Below are 19,280 nucleotides of genomic sequence, written 5' to 3' on the forward strand. Positions count from 1 at the left end.
GTTCACGAACATGGGACCTCTGAAGTTAAATGTCGTTATAATACTGCAACATGTCTTTATAATATTATCCCTACGTCAAAGATGAAACGTTAAAGATGAAGTAAATGTGTGGTTGATGCTAGAACATTTAGAGTTGTGTTCTCAGATTAAGCAGTGGCTAGTAGCTTTATAATCGTTGCAGGGGGAACGATTTAAGTGAGACACACAACAGAACGCTGTCAGATCTCGAGTGTGGAATGACATAACTTGCTGTTGAAGTCGGTATAAAAATAACACGAGTAACTTTACAGATCTTATATTTAAAGTTATTTTTTGTAACGGATGAGAGTGCAACAGTACGATCTTTAAACAGTAACTGAACGTAGATTTTTTTTTTAAAATTTTTGTAAACTTTGTTACCATATTTTGTGCTTACTTATTTATTTTTTATTGTGTTTAAAGTGTACACAGATTACATCCTTTTACTAAAATAGGGACGTTTGTCGAAGATGGAACACATTATCCAAAATTCCAACATTTATTATGGGTGTTCCAAAAAACAATTTTCTCCAATTGCGAAACCATTTCAAGAACCAATTAGATGTGTAATTGGAGGGTCCACTCAGGCTGTACTTGGTACTTATTTAAGTTTATTACATTACGCTGTCATTAATTTGGAAGGAAACAATTTGTACTAGTATACCTTTCTTTTATTACTTTATGAACTATTTCTTTCATCGGGAAACAACATTTCGTACTCTTGTGTCTTTTTATTACTTTTATTTATTAATGACATTTATTTCCTTCTGTTTCTATTTTGCAGCAAATTGGATTAACCACACAATTTTCCCTTTGGGAATTAATAAAGTAGTTAAATAAGTGTTTTACCATGTTATTAAACAAACAATTAAACATAAATAAATGAATACATATGTCATTTATATTTTGTTGTGTTGGACAAGCTGCTACTCTGACTAATGTCAGTGCCGCGTATGGAGATTGAAGTGCAACATAGGTGGTAAAAACATGTTTTTGCACTTGATAACATTGAATATGTCCACTTTTCCTTTTTTATGTGGTGCGGATTGTCATCAAATCTGCCACTTTTGGGATGTAGTCTAATAATAGGAGGCAAATAATCAGTTATTTGGGCGTGGATTGTATCCAGTTGTAGATTTATTTTTGACATGCTGTCATAAAAAGGCAGTTTATTTTAAATGCAGGTCTATTAGCTGCCCGGTAAACTGCCTGACTCAAACAGACTCAACTTAAGTCAAGTCAAGTCAACTTTATTTATAGAGCACGTTTACAACAACTTTTAAATTGAACCAAAGTGCTGTACAGGTTAAAAAGCGTAGAGCAAAAAAACACAAAAAGAAAAAACAAACAAGGAACATAAACAATAAATGAGCCAAACAAGATAGTGCAAAAGCAACACGGCAAAAGGGGTCGAATAAAAAGTAAAAATGGCAAAATAAAAATAATAATAATAAAAGTGCGACAAATTGGAAAAAAAACTAAATCGAAGGGGGTCAGGGGTGAGGGGGGAATAGAAATAGTGGCCCAGTGGGCGGACTCAGCTCAGGTCAAAGGCCAGCAAGAAGAGGTAGGTCTTAAGAAGAGTTTTGAAGACCCCCAGGCTCTGGGCTGACTTAAACAACTTAAATGTGCATGACTCAATTATTAACTGGTTTACGTCAACAATAATGTAATAAATTATATTCAACAATTAACATATTAAATAGGGATCTTTATCTTCTATTTTCATCATTGACAAAGGGAATTTCTAACAATGTTTTTTGCATTTAAGTCGTTTGTTAGTCAATGTTTACATTTGAATGAACAACCACACTGTATGTCCCTCGCATTAACCAGAGATTTCGCAAGTAATTACACCCACATCTATTTTTCTCCTTCTATTTCAAAGGGAGATGCTTGGTTCCATTCAGTATTTTTGGGGAAAGCATTATGTCAGGTTTTCAGTGTGTTGAAAATATGCGTTTCAGTGGAAGTCATTGTGCGACCAAAATGTATGTAAGTGTATACTAAAGGAATACCACTGTCCACGCATGCGCGAAGAGCAGGTCACTTCCGAGACTTGCAATATTTTACGACGGAGCTTCTGCTACATCATCCATCCATCCATCCATTTTCTACCGCTTGTCCCTTTTTGGGGTCGCGGGCTGCTATACATCATGTTTTGTGACATTTATGTTTTGTCAATGTTTTGTATAAAAATAATATCTTACCTGGGAGTATAAAGGAACACAAATATAAACATGAACAAGGGGTAGATTTAACAAATTTAGGGAGTTTTATCGCCACATTTTCCATCACTTTTACTTTTCTGTCGTTGCAATAAATAAATCAATCAAAGTTTATTTATATAGCCTGTCAGAATAATTGTATCTAAGTTATCACAAAACTTTGTGTTGCCATGAGTTCCCGGCGAGAGGACAAAAGCTGTCTTTGATCCTACCAAGCAGAAGGCTTGTAAAACTCCACTGTGTACGATGAGAAGCGACATGAAGGTGTTGGTTTCTTTCTTCTATTGTAATCCACAGGAAGATTTTGTCTTGACCCGAGATCTACAAAGCGGAGAGGAAGCAGGACCTGACGCAAGCTCCAGGCATCTTTTCTTTGAACTGTTTTGTGACCGAGGGCAACGGCTGTTTACGACCCCCCTCTCCCCTTAGAAACAGCTGTTGCCGTGTAATCAGGGAAAGTCCAAATAAAGGAGGAGGCGTGCAATCTTTCGTCAGAGCGTGGTGGAAGACTGTGCAAAGAGTACAGCCCAGACGTTTCTCCTCAGTGGGCTAAATTGAATTCTGTCTCTGTTTAATTCCTTGCTTCTTGTCTGTTTAATAGAAGTCATCAGTGTTTGAACCTGATATAGCCCTTAATCACAAATGACGCACAGTTTCCAAAATAAATACTGTATTCCTAAGTAACTTTTGTTTTGTTTTGTATGTAATCTTTTTTATAATATATTGTTATTCAAATAAAGATTACAAAAGAGAAAACCATGGTAACTGGGATGGCGGGCACGATCGTAACTGCCGTAAAACCATTTGACGGAAGTGACGTGGTCTTTGCGCGTTTGTGGACCGATCGTGTAGTGACAGTCACAGGCCATCAGGAATTTCGACCCACCGACCAAACAAAACTGTTTCCACATAACACTCGCCACACGCATAAGGTGCCGTGACGAACATCGGGATTTTGAACATCAAACAAATTGTAGCGTCCAGACAGTCACACGGAGTCCGATGCGCTTTGAACTTTTAATCGCCAAATTTACCCCAACAATTTAATTCCTCTCCAACACTGTCATTCTTCTGTCCTTAGGCTGGTATACTTTTCGGCCACCGGGTGGCGGTAGAGACTCCATGTTTTACCTGAAGAAACCTTACTTCTGACCTTTTCACCTTATTGATCTCATCTTTACTGCTGCTTGGCTGACTTCAGTTCAGAGACGACATGAGCTCCATTTTCAAATTTTTTATTTCATAACAGATTAAAAAACAAAGGATGTTGTTATTGTGAGAATGCTGCAGAGCATTGTCCATCCATCCATCCATTTTCTTCCGCTTATCCGAGGTCAGGTCGCGGGGGCAGCAGCCTAAGCAGGGAAGCCCAGACTACCCTCTCCCCAGCCACTTCGTCCTGCTCCTCCCGGGGAATCCCGAGGCGTTCCCAGGCCAGCCGGGAGAGATAGTCTTCCCAACCTGTCCTGGGTCTTCCCCCGTGGCCTCCTACCGGTCGAACTTGTCCGAAACACCTCCCTAGGGAGGCGTTCGGGTGGCATCCTGACCAGATGCCCAAACCACCTCATCTGGCTCCTCTCCATGTGGAGGAGCAGCGGCTTTACTTTGAGCTCCCCCCGGATGACAGAGCTTCTCACCCTATCTCTAAGGGAGAGCCCCGCCACCCGGCGGAGGAAACTCATTTCGGCCGCTTGTACCCGTGATCTTGTCCTTTCGGTCATAACCCAAAGCTCATGACCATAGGTGAGGATGGGAACGTAGATCGACCGGTAAATTGAGAGCTTTGCCTTCCGGCTCAGCTCCTTCTTCACCACAACGGATCGATACAGCGTCCGTATTACTGAAGACGCCGCACCGATCCACCTGTCGATCTCACGATGCACTCTTCCCTCACTCGTGAACAAGACTCCGAGGTACTTGAACTCCTCCACTTGGGACAAGATCTGCGGACGACCCGCAGAGCATTGTTGTTATTATTATTATTAATACTGCATCATTTTTTTCCACACTCAACTACTTTCACATTTCTCAACTTATTAAAACTATTCCAAGATGAAAACATTCAGTATATTCAGACAAACAATATTACACATCCCCAAACGTATTACTTTATTATTGTATTAATAAAATATATGTATTATTATATTAAATAGTCCACATTTTCAAAACATTAATTGCGTCAAAGTCAAATAAGCTTGTAAGTGTTTTTTGCCAACATTTCCTTACTTGACAGTGGCATAAAGATAACAGCAGTCAATGTTTGGCTTCACCGTGTCTAATTTTACTTTCACTTTCCTTTTCTTTGATGATTTGCCCACCAAAAGCGTCTGCCTCACACTTTTCCCCACTTTCAGCACGTTGATCAATCGCATGAATGCTTTCAAGTTAGTTATAAGAGCGGTTGCCCTTCTCGATGCAACACTGTCCGGGAATCGAACCCATGCAAGGCAGAAGCGTGTCCCGTTACACCACCAGGGACGCCTTACGCTTGGAAGACATAATGGAGGTTCAAACTCAGAAGTGAAATAAAAAGAAGAAAAGTGGGGACGCACTTTCTGCCCTGTCAATCATTATTTGTATGCTTTCTTGAGAGGACTATAATACGATCACTGATTGGATGTTCAACATTTTCATTACTTTTAACTCTAAATTTAATCTTCCTTCCTCTTTCTTTCTATCCAATAAATAAGTTGGTGAACATTAGAAGAAAACAAACCTCTGATAGGGAAATTTGGCTGCAAACTTGACGCGCCGGTTTTTCTTGTCAGGTCACGTGATTTCCCAGAAAACGCTACTCAAGCATTTACCTAACATGGCCACAAGGGGCGCTCTCTATCAACGTTGACGTCACAAAATGCTGACTCCTCATTGGCTCAGGTGGCGCATTCTTAAAAGAGCCTCGACACTTCCTTGTTGGTGTTTCCTGGTTGTTAGTCAGTTTGTCTTTCTCTGCGGGATTAAAAGTGGAAAACATCTTTTTATTTTGTGCTGACATCATGAACTTGTTTTTATTCTGTCTTCTGGTCGTGCAAATGCACAGCGGGGCGCCTGGTAAGTCCTCCTTTTAAAAAAAAAAAATACATTTATAAACATTATTCATAAATCCTCTTTGTGCCTCCACTTATTCTGTGAGTTTCTACTTATTAATTATACTCGTTCTTATCTTAATCAAGCTTATTATTACCTTATCATGATTCGTTTGAAACATATTTATTTACAAAATATAACCTGTCATTTATTTTTAATCCTAACATTTTTTACTTTGAGATAACAAGAATAACGTCATTGTTTTCATCTTCATTGTTGTTCAACTTGAACAAATTCCCTCACTTTCCTGTCATCTTTAATTTAACTGTGACTGAGGAAATTCTCCTGAAATACATCAATATTATTTTTGTGTTTTATCATTTGTTTAAACTTTGAATGGGATTTATTGAACATATCATTTCCCACCAAAAAAGCTCATACAAATGATGTGAAAATAATTGATGTCTTTTCTTTTAATTAGGACAAACAAAATGCCTAAACAAATGTTTAGATATACACAAATAATTTTGAAAAATACAAACTTGTTATTAAAGGTTAAACAATTTATTTAACCTCCTGTGACATAAATGTAAAATATTTATTGAGAAATGAAAGTAGTTATTAGTCTGTGTGTTGAGGTTGTGTACAACTTTGTGCGTCTACACATTTGTACTTGACATTATTCATCCTCCATTGGAGAAAAAAAATACGTTTATTTTCAAAATGTACAAACTGTCAACAGATGGCTTATTAAAATAAATGTTAGTAATATTATTATTGTGTTGTATTTTTCATAGACACCATGTGACTGTAGACTGTGATGTCTGGCAGTGTTTGATGTTCACTTTAAGACCCGACTGAAGACTGAATGACATCAAATATTCACACTGCAAGATTGTTGAACATGACACAAAATAATAAAAAGTTGTTCTTCTTTCAGTGATTCACACGCTGAAGTATTTCTACACTTCGTCCTCTCAAGTTCCAAACTTCCCAGAGTTTGTGATTGTTGGTTATGTTGATGAAGTCCAGATTGATTACTGTGACAGCGAGAGCAGGAAAGCAGAAGCCAAACAGGACTGGATGAACCAAATCACAGAAGAGGATCCAAACTACTGGCAGAGACAAACAGAGAACTTTGTTGTTGCTGAGCAAGTCGACAAAGTCAACATTGAAATTCTTAAGAAGCGTTTCAACCATACTGGAGGTTTGTTTATCTTGAACTTTCTACTATTCAAATATATTTGATGTACTCTTTTTATACTGTAGTAAAAACACACATTACTGCACTGACACTTGTCTCTGTCCATCCCATAATATTCTACATAAAACACATTGTGTGTGTTTCACTCTGCTTTACAACACTTTGTGTCTCTCAGGTGTTCACATTGTCCAGAGGATGTATGGATGTGAATGGAATGATGAGACTGATGAAGTTAAAGGTTGGGAGCAGGAAGGTTATGATGGAGAAGATTTCATATCGTTGGACATGAAGACATGGACATGGACTGCAGCAAAACAACAAGCTTTCCCCACCAAACTCAAGTGGGACCAGGACACACATCTAATAAGCAACCATAAGTATTACTACACTGAGGAATGTCCTTCTTACCTGAAGAAGTATGTGAAGTATGGCAAGGAGGTCCTAATGAGAACAGGTAAAAACACACCTTGTACTTTCACCTTTTAACATGTTAGCACGCCCCCTATAGGAACATTACTGACATTACACTCTGTCTCTTTATACTTTTCTTTGTCACTTTCTCTCCGTCCTCTTCTTTCTCTCCATCTTTACCTTCATTCTCTTCTTTCTCTCCATCTTTACCTTCATTCTCTTCTTTCTCTCCATCGTTACCTTCATTCTCTTCTTTCTCTCCATCGGTACCTTCATTCTCTTCTTTCTCTCCATCTTTACCTTTATTCTCTTCTTTCTTTCCATCTTTACCTTTATTCTCTTCTTTCTTTCCATCTTTACCTTTATTCTCACCTTTTTTCCATCTTTACCTTAATTTTCTATTTTTCTCCATATTTACTTTCATTCTCACCTTCTCCATCTTTACCTTCATTCTTTTTTCTCAATCTTTACCCTTATTCTCTTCTTTCTTTCCATCTTTACCTTTATTCTCTTCTTTCTTTCCATCTTTACCTTTATTCTCACCTTTTCTCTATCTTTACTTTCATTCTCTTTCTCTCCATCTTTGCCTTCATTCTTTTTTTTCTCTCAATCTTTACCTTTATTCTCTTCTTTCTTTCCATCTTTACCTTCATTCTCTTAATCTTTACCTTTATTCTCTTCTTTCTTTCCATCTTTACCTTTATTCTCACCTTTTCTCCATCTTTACCTTCATTCTCTTTCTCTCTATCATTACCTTCATTCTTTTTTCTCAATCTTTACCTTTATTTTCTTCTTTCTTTCCATCTTTACCTTCATTCTCTTAATCTTTACCTTTATTCTCTTCTTTCTTTCCATCTTTACCTTCATTCTCTTAATCTTTACCTTTATTCTCTTCTGTCTTTCCATCTTTACCTTTATTCTCTTCTTTCTTTCCATCTTTACCTTTATTCTCACCTTTTCTCTATCTTTACTTTTATTCTCACCTTCCCTCCATCTTTACCTTCATTCTTTTTCTCTCCATCTTTACCTTCATTCTTTTTTTCTCAATCTTTACCTTTATTCTCTTCTTTCTTTCCATCTTTACCTTCATTCTCTTAATCTTTACCTTTATTCTCTTCTTTCTTTCCATCGTTACCTTTATTTTCACCTTTTCTCCATCTTTACCTTCATTCTCTTTCTCTCCATCATTACCTTCATTCTTTTTTTCTCAATCTTTACCTTTATTCTCTTCTTTATTTCCATCTTTACCTTCATTCTCTTAATCTTTACCTTTATTCTCACCTTTTCCCCATCTTTACTTTCATTCTCACCTTCTCTCCATCTTTACCTTCATTCTCTTTATCTCCATCTTTACCTTCATTCTTTTTTTCTCAATCTTTACATTTATTCTCTTCTTTCTTTCCATCTTTACTTTCATTCACTTTTTTCTCTGATCTTTTCTTTCATTCTTTTTCTTCTCACAATCTTTACCTTCATTCTTCTTTTTTTCCATCTTTACCTCCACTCACACCTTCTCTCCATCTTTACCTTCATTCTCTCTTTTCCCCTTCATTCTTTCTTTTTTCTCTCCACTTTTACCTTTGTAGTGGAAAGTCCAGGTTGTCAATGAGAACCAAAGTAGATTTAACACAAGAGTTTTATTTTACTCATAATCAAATGGTACAATGTTTGGGTTGAGTTGTCTAGCACACAGAAAGTTTCCCCCCCGGGCGCGCCCGTCACCATGAAAGAGAAGATGGTGCCCAAAACACTGTCTTCGTTTGGCTTTATCCCTTTCTTATCTCTCTTGTTAGTGCGTCAATGTCTTATTTTGTTTTCCCTATCTGTTCCATAACAACTCGAATCTTTCAGACAGTCAACACATTCAGTTAGACAGGTTGGCACGACTTAAAGTTCACTTTTGTCCCACAGAAGAGGAAGAGAAATCAAAATGAGCATACATTTTTGACAGACATGAACTATAGGTCAAAGGTCAGAAATTCTACTACATACCCGCCTTCCAGGGTCTTAAGACCCTGGACCAAAACAATTTCTGATATAGACCACTAAATTAAATCTCTACCGCAGATAGAGGCAAAAACCTCAATGTTTTTATACGAGGCAAAAATTCCGTCTATGACCCTCCTTCAGAGCGATCGCTGTTACCAGCCTGCAGTAAAACCATCTCACAGAACACAATTAGTGGCCTACCCTTTGAGTTAGTAACGTAATACCAAAATACTTTGATCATGAACATAATTAGATGAATATATATATGCTTATTCAATATGTATTTTCACATTAATAATGAATCAAACAAGATCTGGTTTAGAATTAATATAGACTTATGACTGTAAGCTGTTGCATTATTATTTTTCCCGGCATTTGCAATGAATGTAGTTACCAATTGATTTTGTACACACAACTGAATTTCGTATGAGTCCATGTTCGACTAGTGCTCGTATGGATGGCTCGGTGGTGCCTCAGGCTGGTGGCCTGCCGACACCTCGTTGGGCTCTTGGCTGCCTTGGTGAAGAAAGAGATCCACTCAAACAGTCTGTCTCTGTCTGTTCTTGGGGTGTGGTTCAGTCCATTGGGCAGACTGTTTAATGGCATGTCCGTGCTGGCCGAAATTGGGGAAAAGTATGGGGCTTTGGGGAAGGCGGGGCAAAGTATGGGGCGTTGGGGCTTTGGTCCAGGCCCTCGGCTTGCTTCAACGCCTCCTCGCTGCTTCGGCACTCCCGACACTTCTTTCCACAGCTGCTGGAGTCCCGGTGGACACATTGGCTGGCAACCTTAGTTGTTCTCGTCATCGCTGGCAAGGTGTTGTCTCTCCTCTCGGTTCCTTCCAGTCAGGTATCGGGTGTTGGTCCTGGATCGGCTTTGACCGTGCCCCTCTTAGCGAGTGCAAGGGAATCTGGAGTGGCTGCTTTCATCCTCAAATCTGCACAGAGGAACTGGCACACAAATTCTACATTTTGCAAACTTACCATTTTGGTCTCATGGTCTTTCCACCTTCCTAGGAAGCTGCTGGTCCTGAGAAGTGCTGATCTTGTGACTGAAGATGATAACCTGTTTTCTTAAAATAGGTGCCGTTGTTTGACCTAATCTTTTTGGGGAAACCATGTCGGGATATTAGATCATTCACAAAATATTTAATTACTGAATTGGCACCCTCCTTTGAGGTTGGGGTTGCTTTCGCCAACCACTGCAATTGTCAATCTAAATCATTACGTTCCTTTATCCTTGATCATATCGATTAAATAAAACCTCAACACGCTCAAACTTGACCCAATCCAAACTCACCTCCCCCCTCTGTCCCTCTCACAGGGACAGTGTTAGTCGTAGTAATAGTAATAGTAGTAGTAGTAGTAGTATTAGTAGTTTCAGAAACATCCAAGAAAAAGAAAAGACAGCTGATAGTCAAGTGCAGCAAGAACAGAGGCGGAGGACAGGTCATGTTTGAGGTCACTGTTCGCTTTTGCAATAGTACTTTGATATTTCACAACACCTAGTGAATTATTGTGGCCTCAATAATTCACTAAATAGTTGTATTTAATTTAGTCTATCTATGATGGGACAATGCACAGAAACATTAAGTTCAGAAACAGATATGTTCTGTACCAGATTATATCTAAATAGCTACTTTCCATCTGTAGTCCCTGGCTACCTAAATTAAAGGGATCCACAAATCAAGCAATAAAATTATGACACTAATTAATCATAATAAATATATACATTCATAATAATCAATAATTAATCAAAAATAATCATACTGTATCATGTATTCAATTATAAGAAAAGTCACCAAATGCCCCTTCATGGACACATACTTACCATACAATACAACCACACCTTATTGACATCATCACACAAAGACCATACATGCTCTTGTTCACATCTGTCATCATTCGTAACAACAACCAAGATTTTAACAGCCATACCTCACAATTTACAACAAAAATGCTCTCATAGATAAATATAATACTCATTAAATTGATGTGTCAACATAATGCCCCTCTTAGTGACCGTCTGAGCAGCCTTGATTGCTCCAAAGCCACTTTTTAATTTCAAATGTTCTATTCCTTTTGTTATAACGTGGAGAAAGCTAATTGGTCTGTACATGTTCTGGTCTTCTTTATTTCCTGCTTTATGGATTTAATCATAGTAGCAGTTTCTCGACGTGGTAGGGAAAGTGTTTTCCGTTATTGATTTATTTATCAATCGTTGTTATACGAGCAATAATACAATCCTTATATGTTTTTAGGAAGATAGTGTCCAACCCATATATATATCTCTAGATCGTGAGTCTGATAATGCAGCGAAGATTTTGTTTAACTTTGTTTCATTTGTTAATTACTGGATGAAATGTTCATCAAAATTACCACTTATGTCCAGACTGTCTGCGATAGTAGCGCCATTGATATCCAATGTTATAGTGTTGTTTCTTGTTTGCTCTCTTTCCGTAAGTTTGTATCTGGTTTTCCATAACTTTCTAATGTTCCCTTTTACAGCTTTGATTAATTCTAAGTGAAAGTCAGCCTTAGACTTCCGCATAAACATTGTAACTTTTGTTCCTCCAAACTTTTAAATCATACGATCTGTATTTAGACCTGTTTTTTAATTGCTCTTATGAGAGCTGAGTCCTCATGTCTTTATTAGAATCCAATGGTATTTTTATTTTAACACTCTTCTTTCTGGTTTTGTATTCGTGTATTTACAGATGTTCTCTTTAATTTTTGTCATCCAATTGTAATTCTAGTAGGGCTGCTTATCATTTGTATCATGTAGAAGCCGTTTATAATATCCTTAAGTTTCTTTCTACGTGTTTTATTTAACCAGTCCAGATTAACGTCCTCCATGACGTTACTTCTGTCATACTATGCTGTTTGAGGATGTCTGAAAATGAATCAAGAAAAATGTCTTTAGCTGTGGTCGGTCGGTATACTACAATTACCTTGAAATACATTTCTGAGGAAAATGTGATTTTGATTTCAGCATACTCAAATTGATCTACTTTTAATGTTTTCCCTTTCATAAATCATAATTCCTCCCCCCTTTGTCACTCGATCTGTCTTTTCTGTAATCTTGTCCCCCGGGACATTAATTAGAACAAAAGTTGTTGTGGGTTTTAACCATGTCTCTGATAGACAAGGTAATCCGGATTAGAGTCTGACAGTAACTGCTGTATTTGTTCAGTATATTTCCTGTGGTAGAAAGTTTATTAATGCGGACACGTTTGTTACTGAATACTTTCTACAGACTTCTGTCTCTCTGCGACTTTGTGTATGTAATAAACAACTATAAATATTTGATATGCTTAAATTTTGTTTTAGCTCAGCTGTTGTGTAGCTGCTAGCTCTTTGTAGCCTACAGCAGAAATGTCCAAATTGCAACCAATAGCTATGTTTTTAACAGACAACCGAAATAATTGATTTGCGTATCGGTTCAATCAGCGGCAGCTACGCCCTGTTTTATCATTTGACCTAAATTTTTTTTTTTGTTTCGTAGGCAGGACAGAGGGAACAATGTGGGACATTAGTTGTCCATCTTATACCATTCTAATTGTTTTAAGGATAGTTCACATGAGCGGCCATACCTTGAGTCCCACCATATATAAGAGTCAAAAGGCTCCTATTATGAGTCGTCTAATTGGTGATCATACAATTTTGCGGTTTGGGTGGCAGGACACACGGACGCACCTCCGTCAGCCAGCGCTAGGACAGTTGGAGCAGTCCCCGTCTTCCACTCATTCCTGGGAGGCGTCCCTATTAGTTGTCCGCTGATGTCGTGCTGTCAGGCAACATCAGGAAGTTCCTTCTGTGCAGTATTGAATGTCAGGGCACAGTTCGTAAGCAGGTCATTACAAGGTGTGTGCAGGTTGACCACAAAGGAATGCTTCAAAGATTGTGTTGAACATTGTCCGTTGACACTTATGTCCAGCAGGGGTCTGTTTGTATCCTGCTGTTCGTCCTGCTGTCACACCTGTATTTTTTGTGAGCATGTTCTGGCTACAACTTTGGAGCTTGTCTTGTTCAGAGAAGCTGGCAGTCCCCCGGCTGCACATCCTTTCCACCCTTGCTTGACCTAGGGCACCCGTGGCTACCACCCAAGTCCGTCTGTATGGTTTTACGTTTTGTTGAGGTTTTTTCCTCCAGAATTTGGAACTCAAAACATGTACACCCATCGTTTTCATATCCTCTCGGTTAGTTCAATTTGCATATCACGTTTTAAAATTACAGTCTTAACTATCCCATTAATTGCTAATCAATAACCTTAATTCAAAGATTATACGTACTACTTCATGTGTATTTAAGTACCCTTTTAATTCACTTAAAGATTATGTATAAGTTAATTTAACCTATCATTTGTCTATCAGTAGGCGCGAGCAAGCTGTCATGCGTGCACTCTGACCTCCTGCTGTGCGTGATACTCTCCAAAATAAAGGAATGTTTTTATTCACGTTTCTCCTTATCTTTCAGCTAAATCTTTTAATCTTTTAACTTTTAACGTCCGTACTGTGTTTATTTTTATTGTCTGCATTTTAAAATATTTAAAATCTCAGGTACCCCTTGGCATACCTTCAAGTACCTCCCTTTTTTGTCCGGGCGGAAACACCATACCCTCATTTGAGAACTACTGGTTTAGCCTATGAAAAATCCTTTGTCTCATACATCATTACACTGTACAACTCCTCTTTGGGGGGCTATAATGACAGGGAATGCAAAACATTAACAGTGCAATACTTTTTTTTATATCATGGTCGTTAATGCCTAGTTTCTCTTTTAATAGAATCTATTTTGTTTCCATTTATACCCTTATTAGTTACTGTTTACTTTTTAGTTCTTCTTCCAAAGGGAACTCTCCTGAAGGAATCAATAACGTTTTATCTGTCTATCTATCTATCTATTACTAACCCGAGCACAATTCATGACGTCATGCTCATCTTGCAGACAGTTATTTCCATTTAGTTTTATTCTCTACATGTAATTCTACATGCACCAATGTCACATAGAAATTTGCTTTCTTTGTTATTTATTTACATTATTATTTCTGGTTTACTTGCTGTCTGTTTACTTAAGTTCTCATATTTTGGTCTGTCTTCCTTCTGATTAGAATTTGTTTAACGCTTCTCTACGTTTTGTTTTGACAATGGCGCTGAGTGGCTCTTATCTGTACTTCTTCAGACTCTATGTTTCACAGATGCCCTTAGATGTATTAGAATATAAATTTAACTTTTATTTTATTGTGTGTTTATTCCTAAAAAATTTAAAACGTCAATGTATAATCAATTTATCTTTATCAAATTTAAATTCAATATTATTAATTTATTTGTTGTATAACTATTAATTCAAAGTTACAATGTGTCCTAATCTATGATGTTCGTGCGTGTGTGTTTGTCTCAACTTCCACACAGAAACTGGATGGATCAGATAAGCAACAATGCCAACCTAGCTCAATGCTATGTGTCACTCCTCTTCGAACTAATGCCTCACGCAGCTGTCATTCACACAGCCTCGTCACACGCACACACTCTTATCTCAAAATGTCTCCCAGCTCTTTTTTTTTTTTTATATGCGTCACACAGTCACTCACACACAGAGAATTTACCAGCGAGCAAGAGCCGGTAAATTAAAACAACTGTAATATCGCACAGTCACAATCACCAGTATAGTTAAAAACAAATTCAAATGACTGGAATTAGCTCGCAGCTCCCAAGAGGGGGAGCCTCCCTGCTTAGGCTGCTGCCTCCGCGATCCAACCTCTTGATAAGCGAAAGAAAATAATTATATGGATGGATCATTCACTCATGTGTTTTCTGTACATAACTTTGTCTATTTTCTCACACGCACACACATAACCAACAATTTCCCAGCTCTTGCAGATCAGCGTGGGTGCGAAAAAAGCGTTAGGGAACTCTCACAAAAGCATGAGGGAGAATTAAAACAGATAAGAAACCAGGTGCTACACAAAAGTTATTAAAATACGCAGATATATATATATAAATTTAAAAACACACATTTTTATCCCACAAAACACTCCCCCCTGGTCCGGACCAATATAAACAACTAATGCACGCGTGCTTTTGTGGAATCGGCCGTCTCATAACACACACACGCAGGTCATTCTTACTCATATAATGGCGATTAACCCATTCAGCGGAGCAAATCCTGCTTTTCCTTCCTGACCAACACGGATAACAGCCTAAGGCGCTGTAGAATTTCCAGGAATCACCTTTCAATTTCTACAGTACATCGTGTCTGGTCAGTCCATATAGTTTCACCAAGTCTCTACCATATGGAGCCCTTACTCTATCCATCTATACTGCAGCAAATTTCCAAATTCGTGACAACTTGGCTCAGTTGATCTCCTCTACCGGAGTCACTGAACGATCACCTTATATCAGGCTTTTTACCCGGCTGCAGCTTCCACATAGACAGATACGTAGGACCTTCATAGACGTCATAAATTTGTGTGGGCCAAATGTCACATCAGTTTAGCCAACCTTGCCTTAAATTTCGCTGTGTCCAACTCCGGCTAACCATGTACTTGCCAAGAAATTTTTCGTCTCACATCGTCTATGCTTCTACACTCCAAACCACCAAAATTCTATCAACAATCCCCATTTGTTAAAAACAAGAGATTACAAGTTTTCAACAAACACACAGACAAATGATCACATATAATACAACTCAAGCCAACCAACACATGCCTCAGTCTAGGTTGTTTTTGGAGAACTATCTTTTATGAAAAAAAAATTTCAGTTTTCATCTTACCGATCCCGTTTCTCTTCAGACAGACAACTTTTACACAATAAGCAAAATAGCTTACCTTTTATTAGATGCGCGCGTGCAAGCGTTGTCTGCCTGAGAGAGAAGCCGGATCGGATGTTGACTTGCAGAGTTCTGGACCATCCTAGTTCGTGACGCCAATTTTGTAGTGGAAAGTCCAGGTTGTCAATGAGAACCAAAGTAGATTTAACACAAGAGTTTTATTTTACTCATAATCAAATGGTACAATGTTTGGGTTGAGTTGTCTAGCACACAGAAAGTTTCCCCCCCGGGCGCGCCCGTCACCATGAAAGAGAAGATGGTGCCCAAAACACTGTCTTCGTTTGGCTTTATCCCTTTCTTATCTCTCTTGTTAGTGCGTCAATGTCTTATTTTGTTTTCCCTATCTGTTCCATAACAACTCGAATCTTTCAGACAGTCAACACATTCAGTTAGACAGGTTGGCACGACTTAAAGTTCACTTTTGTCCCACAGAAGAGGAAGAGAAATCAAAATGAGCATACATTTTTGACAGACATGAACTATAGGTCAAAGGTCAGAAATTCTACTACACCTTCTCTCTCTCTTTTCTCTCCATCTTCATGCTCACATTCACTCCATCTTTAACTTCATTCTCTTTCTTTCCATATTTACATTTATTCTCACCTTCTCTCCATCTTCATCTCCGTTCACACCTTCCATCCATCTTCACCTCCGTTCACACCATCTTTACCTCCATTTCCAACTTCTCTCCATTTTCACTTCCGTTCACAACTTCTCTCCATCTTCACCTCCGTTCACAACTTCTCTCCATTTTACCTCTGTTCACACCTCTCCATTGTATCTTCTTTTTGTCCTTTTCTTTCCATCTTCACCTCCGTTCACACCTTCTCTCCATCTTCACCTCCGTTCACACCTTCTCTCCACGTTGTCTTCTGTCCACACGTGACATCACTTCCTGTGCAGAGCTTCCAGAGGTGTTCCTCCTCCAGAAGACGCCGTCCTCTCCGGTCACCTGCATGGCGACAGGTTTCTACCCCGACCTAGCCGACCTGTTTTGGAGGAAAGACGGCGAGCAGATGTTCGAGGACGTGGAGCACGGAGAGCTGCTCCCCAACCACGACGGAACCTTCCAGATGTCGGTGGAGCTGAAAGTGGAGGTGACGGCCGACGTGGAGGGCAAGTACGAATGTGTGTTCCAGCTGTCTGGCGTCGAGGAGGACTTGGTCACCAAGCTGGAGAGAAGAAGCATCCTGAGCAACGCAAGCCATGAAGGTGAGAAAGACACATTTAGTTGGAGATGTTTCCTATCACAAGTCCACCTGTCGCCATTATTGATCCGTGTGGCCGTTATTGATCCATGTCGCCATTATTAATCCATGTCACCATGACAACGCTTAACGTCTGCATGCAAAGTAGTCATGAAGGTTTCCTCTTCATGCTTTGTCACTCCACTTGTGCTTTTTGCTCTCAACAGACCACTGGAGCGTCGCCATCGGTGCCACGGCGGCGGTCGTGGCTGTGGCAGCCCTCCTGGCGGCCATCTTCCTCGTCAGGCGACACAGACAAGGTGAGGAACACAGATTTCCTTCTTTTACTTGTCATTATTTTTTTTCTTCTTCTTTTCTTCTTTTTCTTTTCATTCTTCACTTTCTTTTTCTTCTTTCACCCTTTCTCTTTTTCTTCTTCTTCCCCTTTTTCTTATTCTTTTTTTTCCTTTTTCTTCCTCCTCCTCCTCCTCAAATATCCACAGAGACAGAGCACCCACTCTCACATAGAAACACAGCGTGACGTGAGGAAAAAGTCCATTTCACCTTTTGTTTCTCTGTCATTTCAGCCCAATACGATCCAGCTCGTAAGTAAAACATATTTTCTTTGAGCCGCAAGAAACAAAGCCGTGGTGAAGCATCACTCATATGAAGGTCTGATGCAGACGTTTGTGACAAGTTTAGCCTGAAAATCCCAACTTTCACAATAAAAGACAGAGTTTCCATCCATCAATATGCCACACTTTATATCGAACTTTTGACATGAGTCCTCATGATGAGGATCGACCATATGAGACATCAAGTGTGCACATTCAGGTTTGCTGACTCATCAAGAATGTATCTTAGTCAGGAAGTAGAAGATCAGCACTCTGCTTCTTGATGTTTCTAAGTCACCCCTCAAAGATCTGATGTGAGTGATGAGCCACCTTCTGGATGTTCTTCCTCCACCAGTGTGAGGTGTTTGCTTAGCGGGAGTAACCGGCTCACGGTGCGTTTGTCCCACAGCTCGCCACGGCGGGGCCGAGCTCCCCGAGAACATGCCGGCTGAAGGCTGAGTGGGACGCGGTGAGTTAGCTCACATGGACTGTTTGCATCTCTAAATGTTCTTGGGACTTTGTGTGAAGAAGATGTTCAACTTGGATTCATGTGTGTTTGTTGGGAATGTGCTGAGTCATCTTCTTCCTCCAGGATGCTTTGTGCACAGAGAGATGTCTCCATGGCTGAGGCACGTCATCACACTTGGAGATGAGATGGAGATGTGCTTTCTTCTTCATCCGACTGCTTCTCTTGTTATACCATAGATTCTTCTTTGGCTGTTGGAGGCTTGATTAGAAAAATAAGTTGGTTGCTATGAAATCATTCGGGGCTCACGTTTCATCACCTTGACATCATGACAAGGATTTCCTCTTTCTTTGAATCACCGCTGCTTGTGATCAATATCACATTGTGTCACATCTCTGTCAATAAATTCCGTTTGTTGTCCACCACGGGCAAGACCAAAGAGCTGCCGACGATTGTAGACCCGCACAAGACCGGAATGGACTACAAGACCATCAGCTTGACCAACTGCAGGCGTAATGTCGGATTTATTTTGTAACATGTGCTTTTATTTTGACACTGATCAAACCGGCTCACGTGCACATAAAAAATATCTTATCTTAGCATCAGCGTTCACTATTGATGACAAAAACAAAAAGTAGATATGTCCGATAATATCGGCGGATAAATGCTTTATAATGTAATATCGGAAATTATCGGTATCTGTTTCAAAAAGTAAAATTTATGACTTTTTAAAACGCCGCCGTACGGAGTGATACACGGACGTAAGGAGAAGTACAGAGCGACAATAAACCTTTAAAAGCACTGCCTTTGCGTGCCGGCTCAAACACATAATATCTACGGCTTTTCACACCCACAAGTGAATGCAACACATACTTGTTCAACAGCCATACAGGTCACACTAAGGGTGTCGTATGAACAACTTTAACACTGTTACAAATATGCGCCACACTGTGAACCCACACCAAACAAGAATGACAAACACATTTCGGGAGAACATCCGCACCGTAACACAACATAAACACAACAGAACAAATACCCAGAACCCCTTGCAGCACTAACTCTTCCGGGATGCTACAATATACACCCCTGCTACATCCATGGCTGTATATATCTGTATCGGTTGATATCGGAATCGGTAATTAAGTTGGACAATATCGGATATCTGCAAAGAAGCCATTATCGGACATCTCTAACAAAAAAGTTGTGAAATCTTCCCACATTGTAAAAAAATACCATAAAGACAAATTCCATCGAAGACAAAATAAAAACCATAGTAATGACTTTTTTTTTTTTTTCGAAATTTTTGTCCTTT

At 39.2% G+C, this 19,280-nt stretch overlaps 1 protein-coding gene across 1 annotated transcript; it reads left to right on the forward strand.

Annotated features, from left to right (window-relative positions):
• Positions 1 to 5,278: 5,278 nt before the first annotated feature.
• LOC133662597 (class I histocompatibility antigen, F10 alpha chain-like) lies at positions 5,279 to 17,961 on the forward strand. The gene is made up of 6 exons (XM_062066711.1): positions 5,279 to 5,297; positions 6,199 to 6,480; positions 6,653 to 6,931; positions 16,605 to 16,913; positions 17,116 to 17,208; positions 17,912 to 17,961. Exons 1-6 carry the CDS (start codon positions 5,279 to 5,281, stop codon positions 17,959 to 17,961), a joined length of 1,032 nt encoding a protein of 343 aa, XP_061922695.1.
• The last annotated feature ends 1,319 nt before the right edge of the window (positions 17,962 to 19,280 follow it).

This window comes from Entelurus aequoreus, linkage group LG12, assembly GCF_033978785.1.
Source record: "Entelurus aequoreus isolate RoL-2023_Sb linkage group LG12, RoL_Eaeq_v1.1, whole genome shotgun sequence".
In the NCBI taxonomy this organism is placed as follows: domain Eukaryota; kingdom Metazoa; phylum Chordata; class Actinopteri; order Syngnathiformes; family Syngnathidae; genus Entelurus; species Entelurus aequoreus.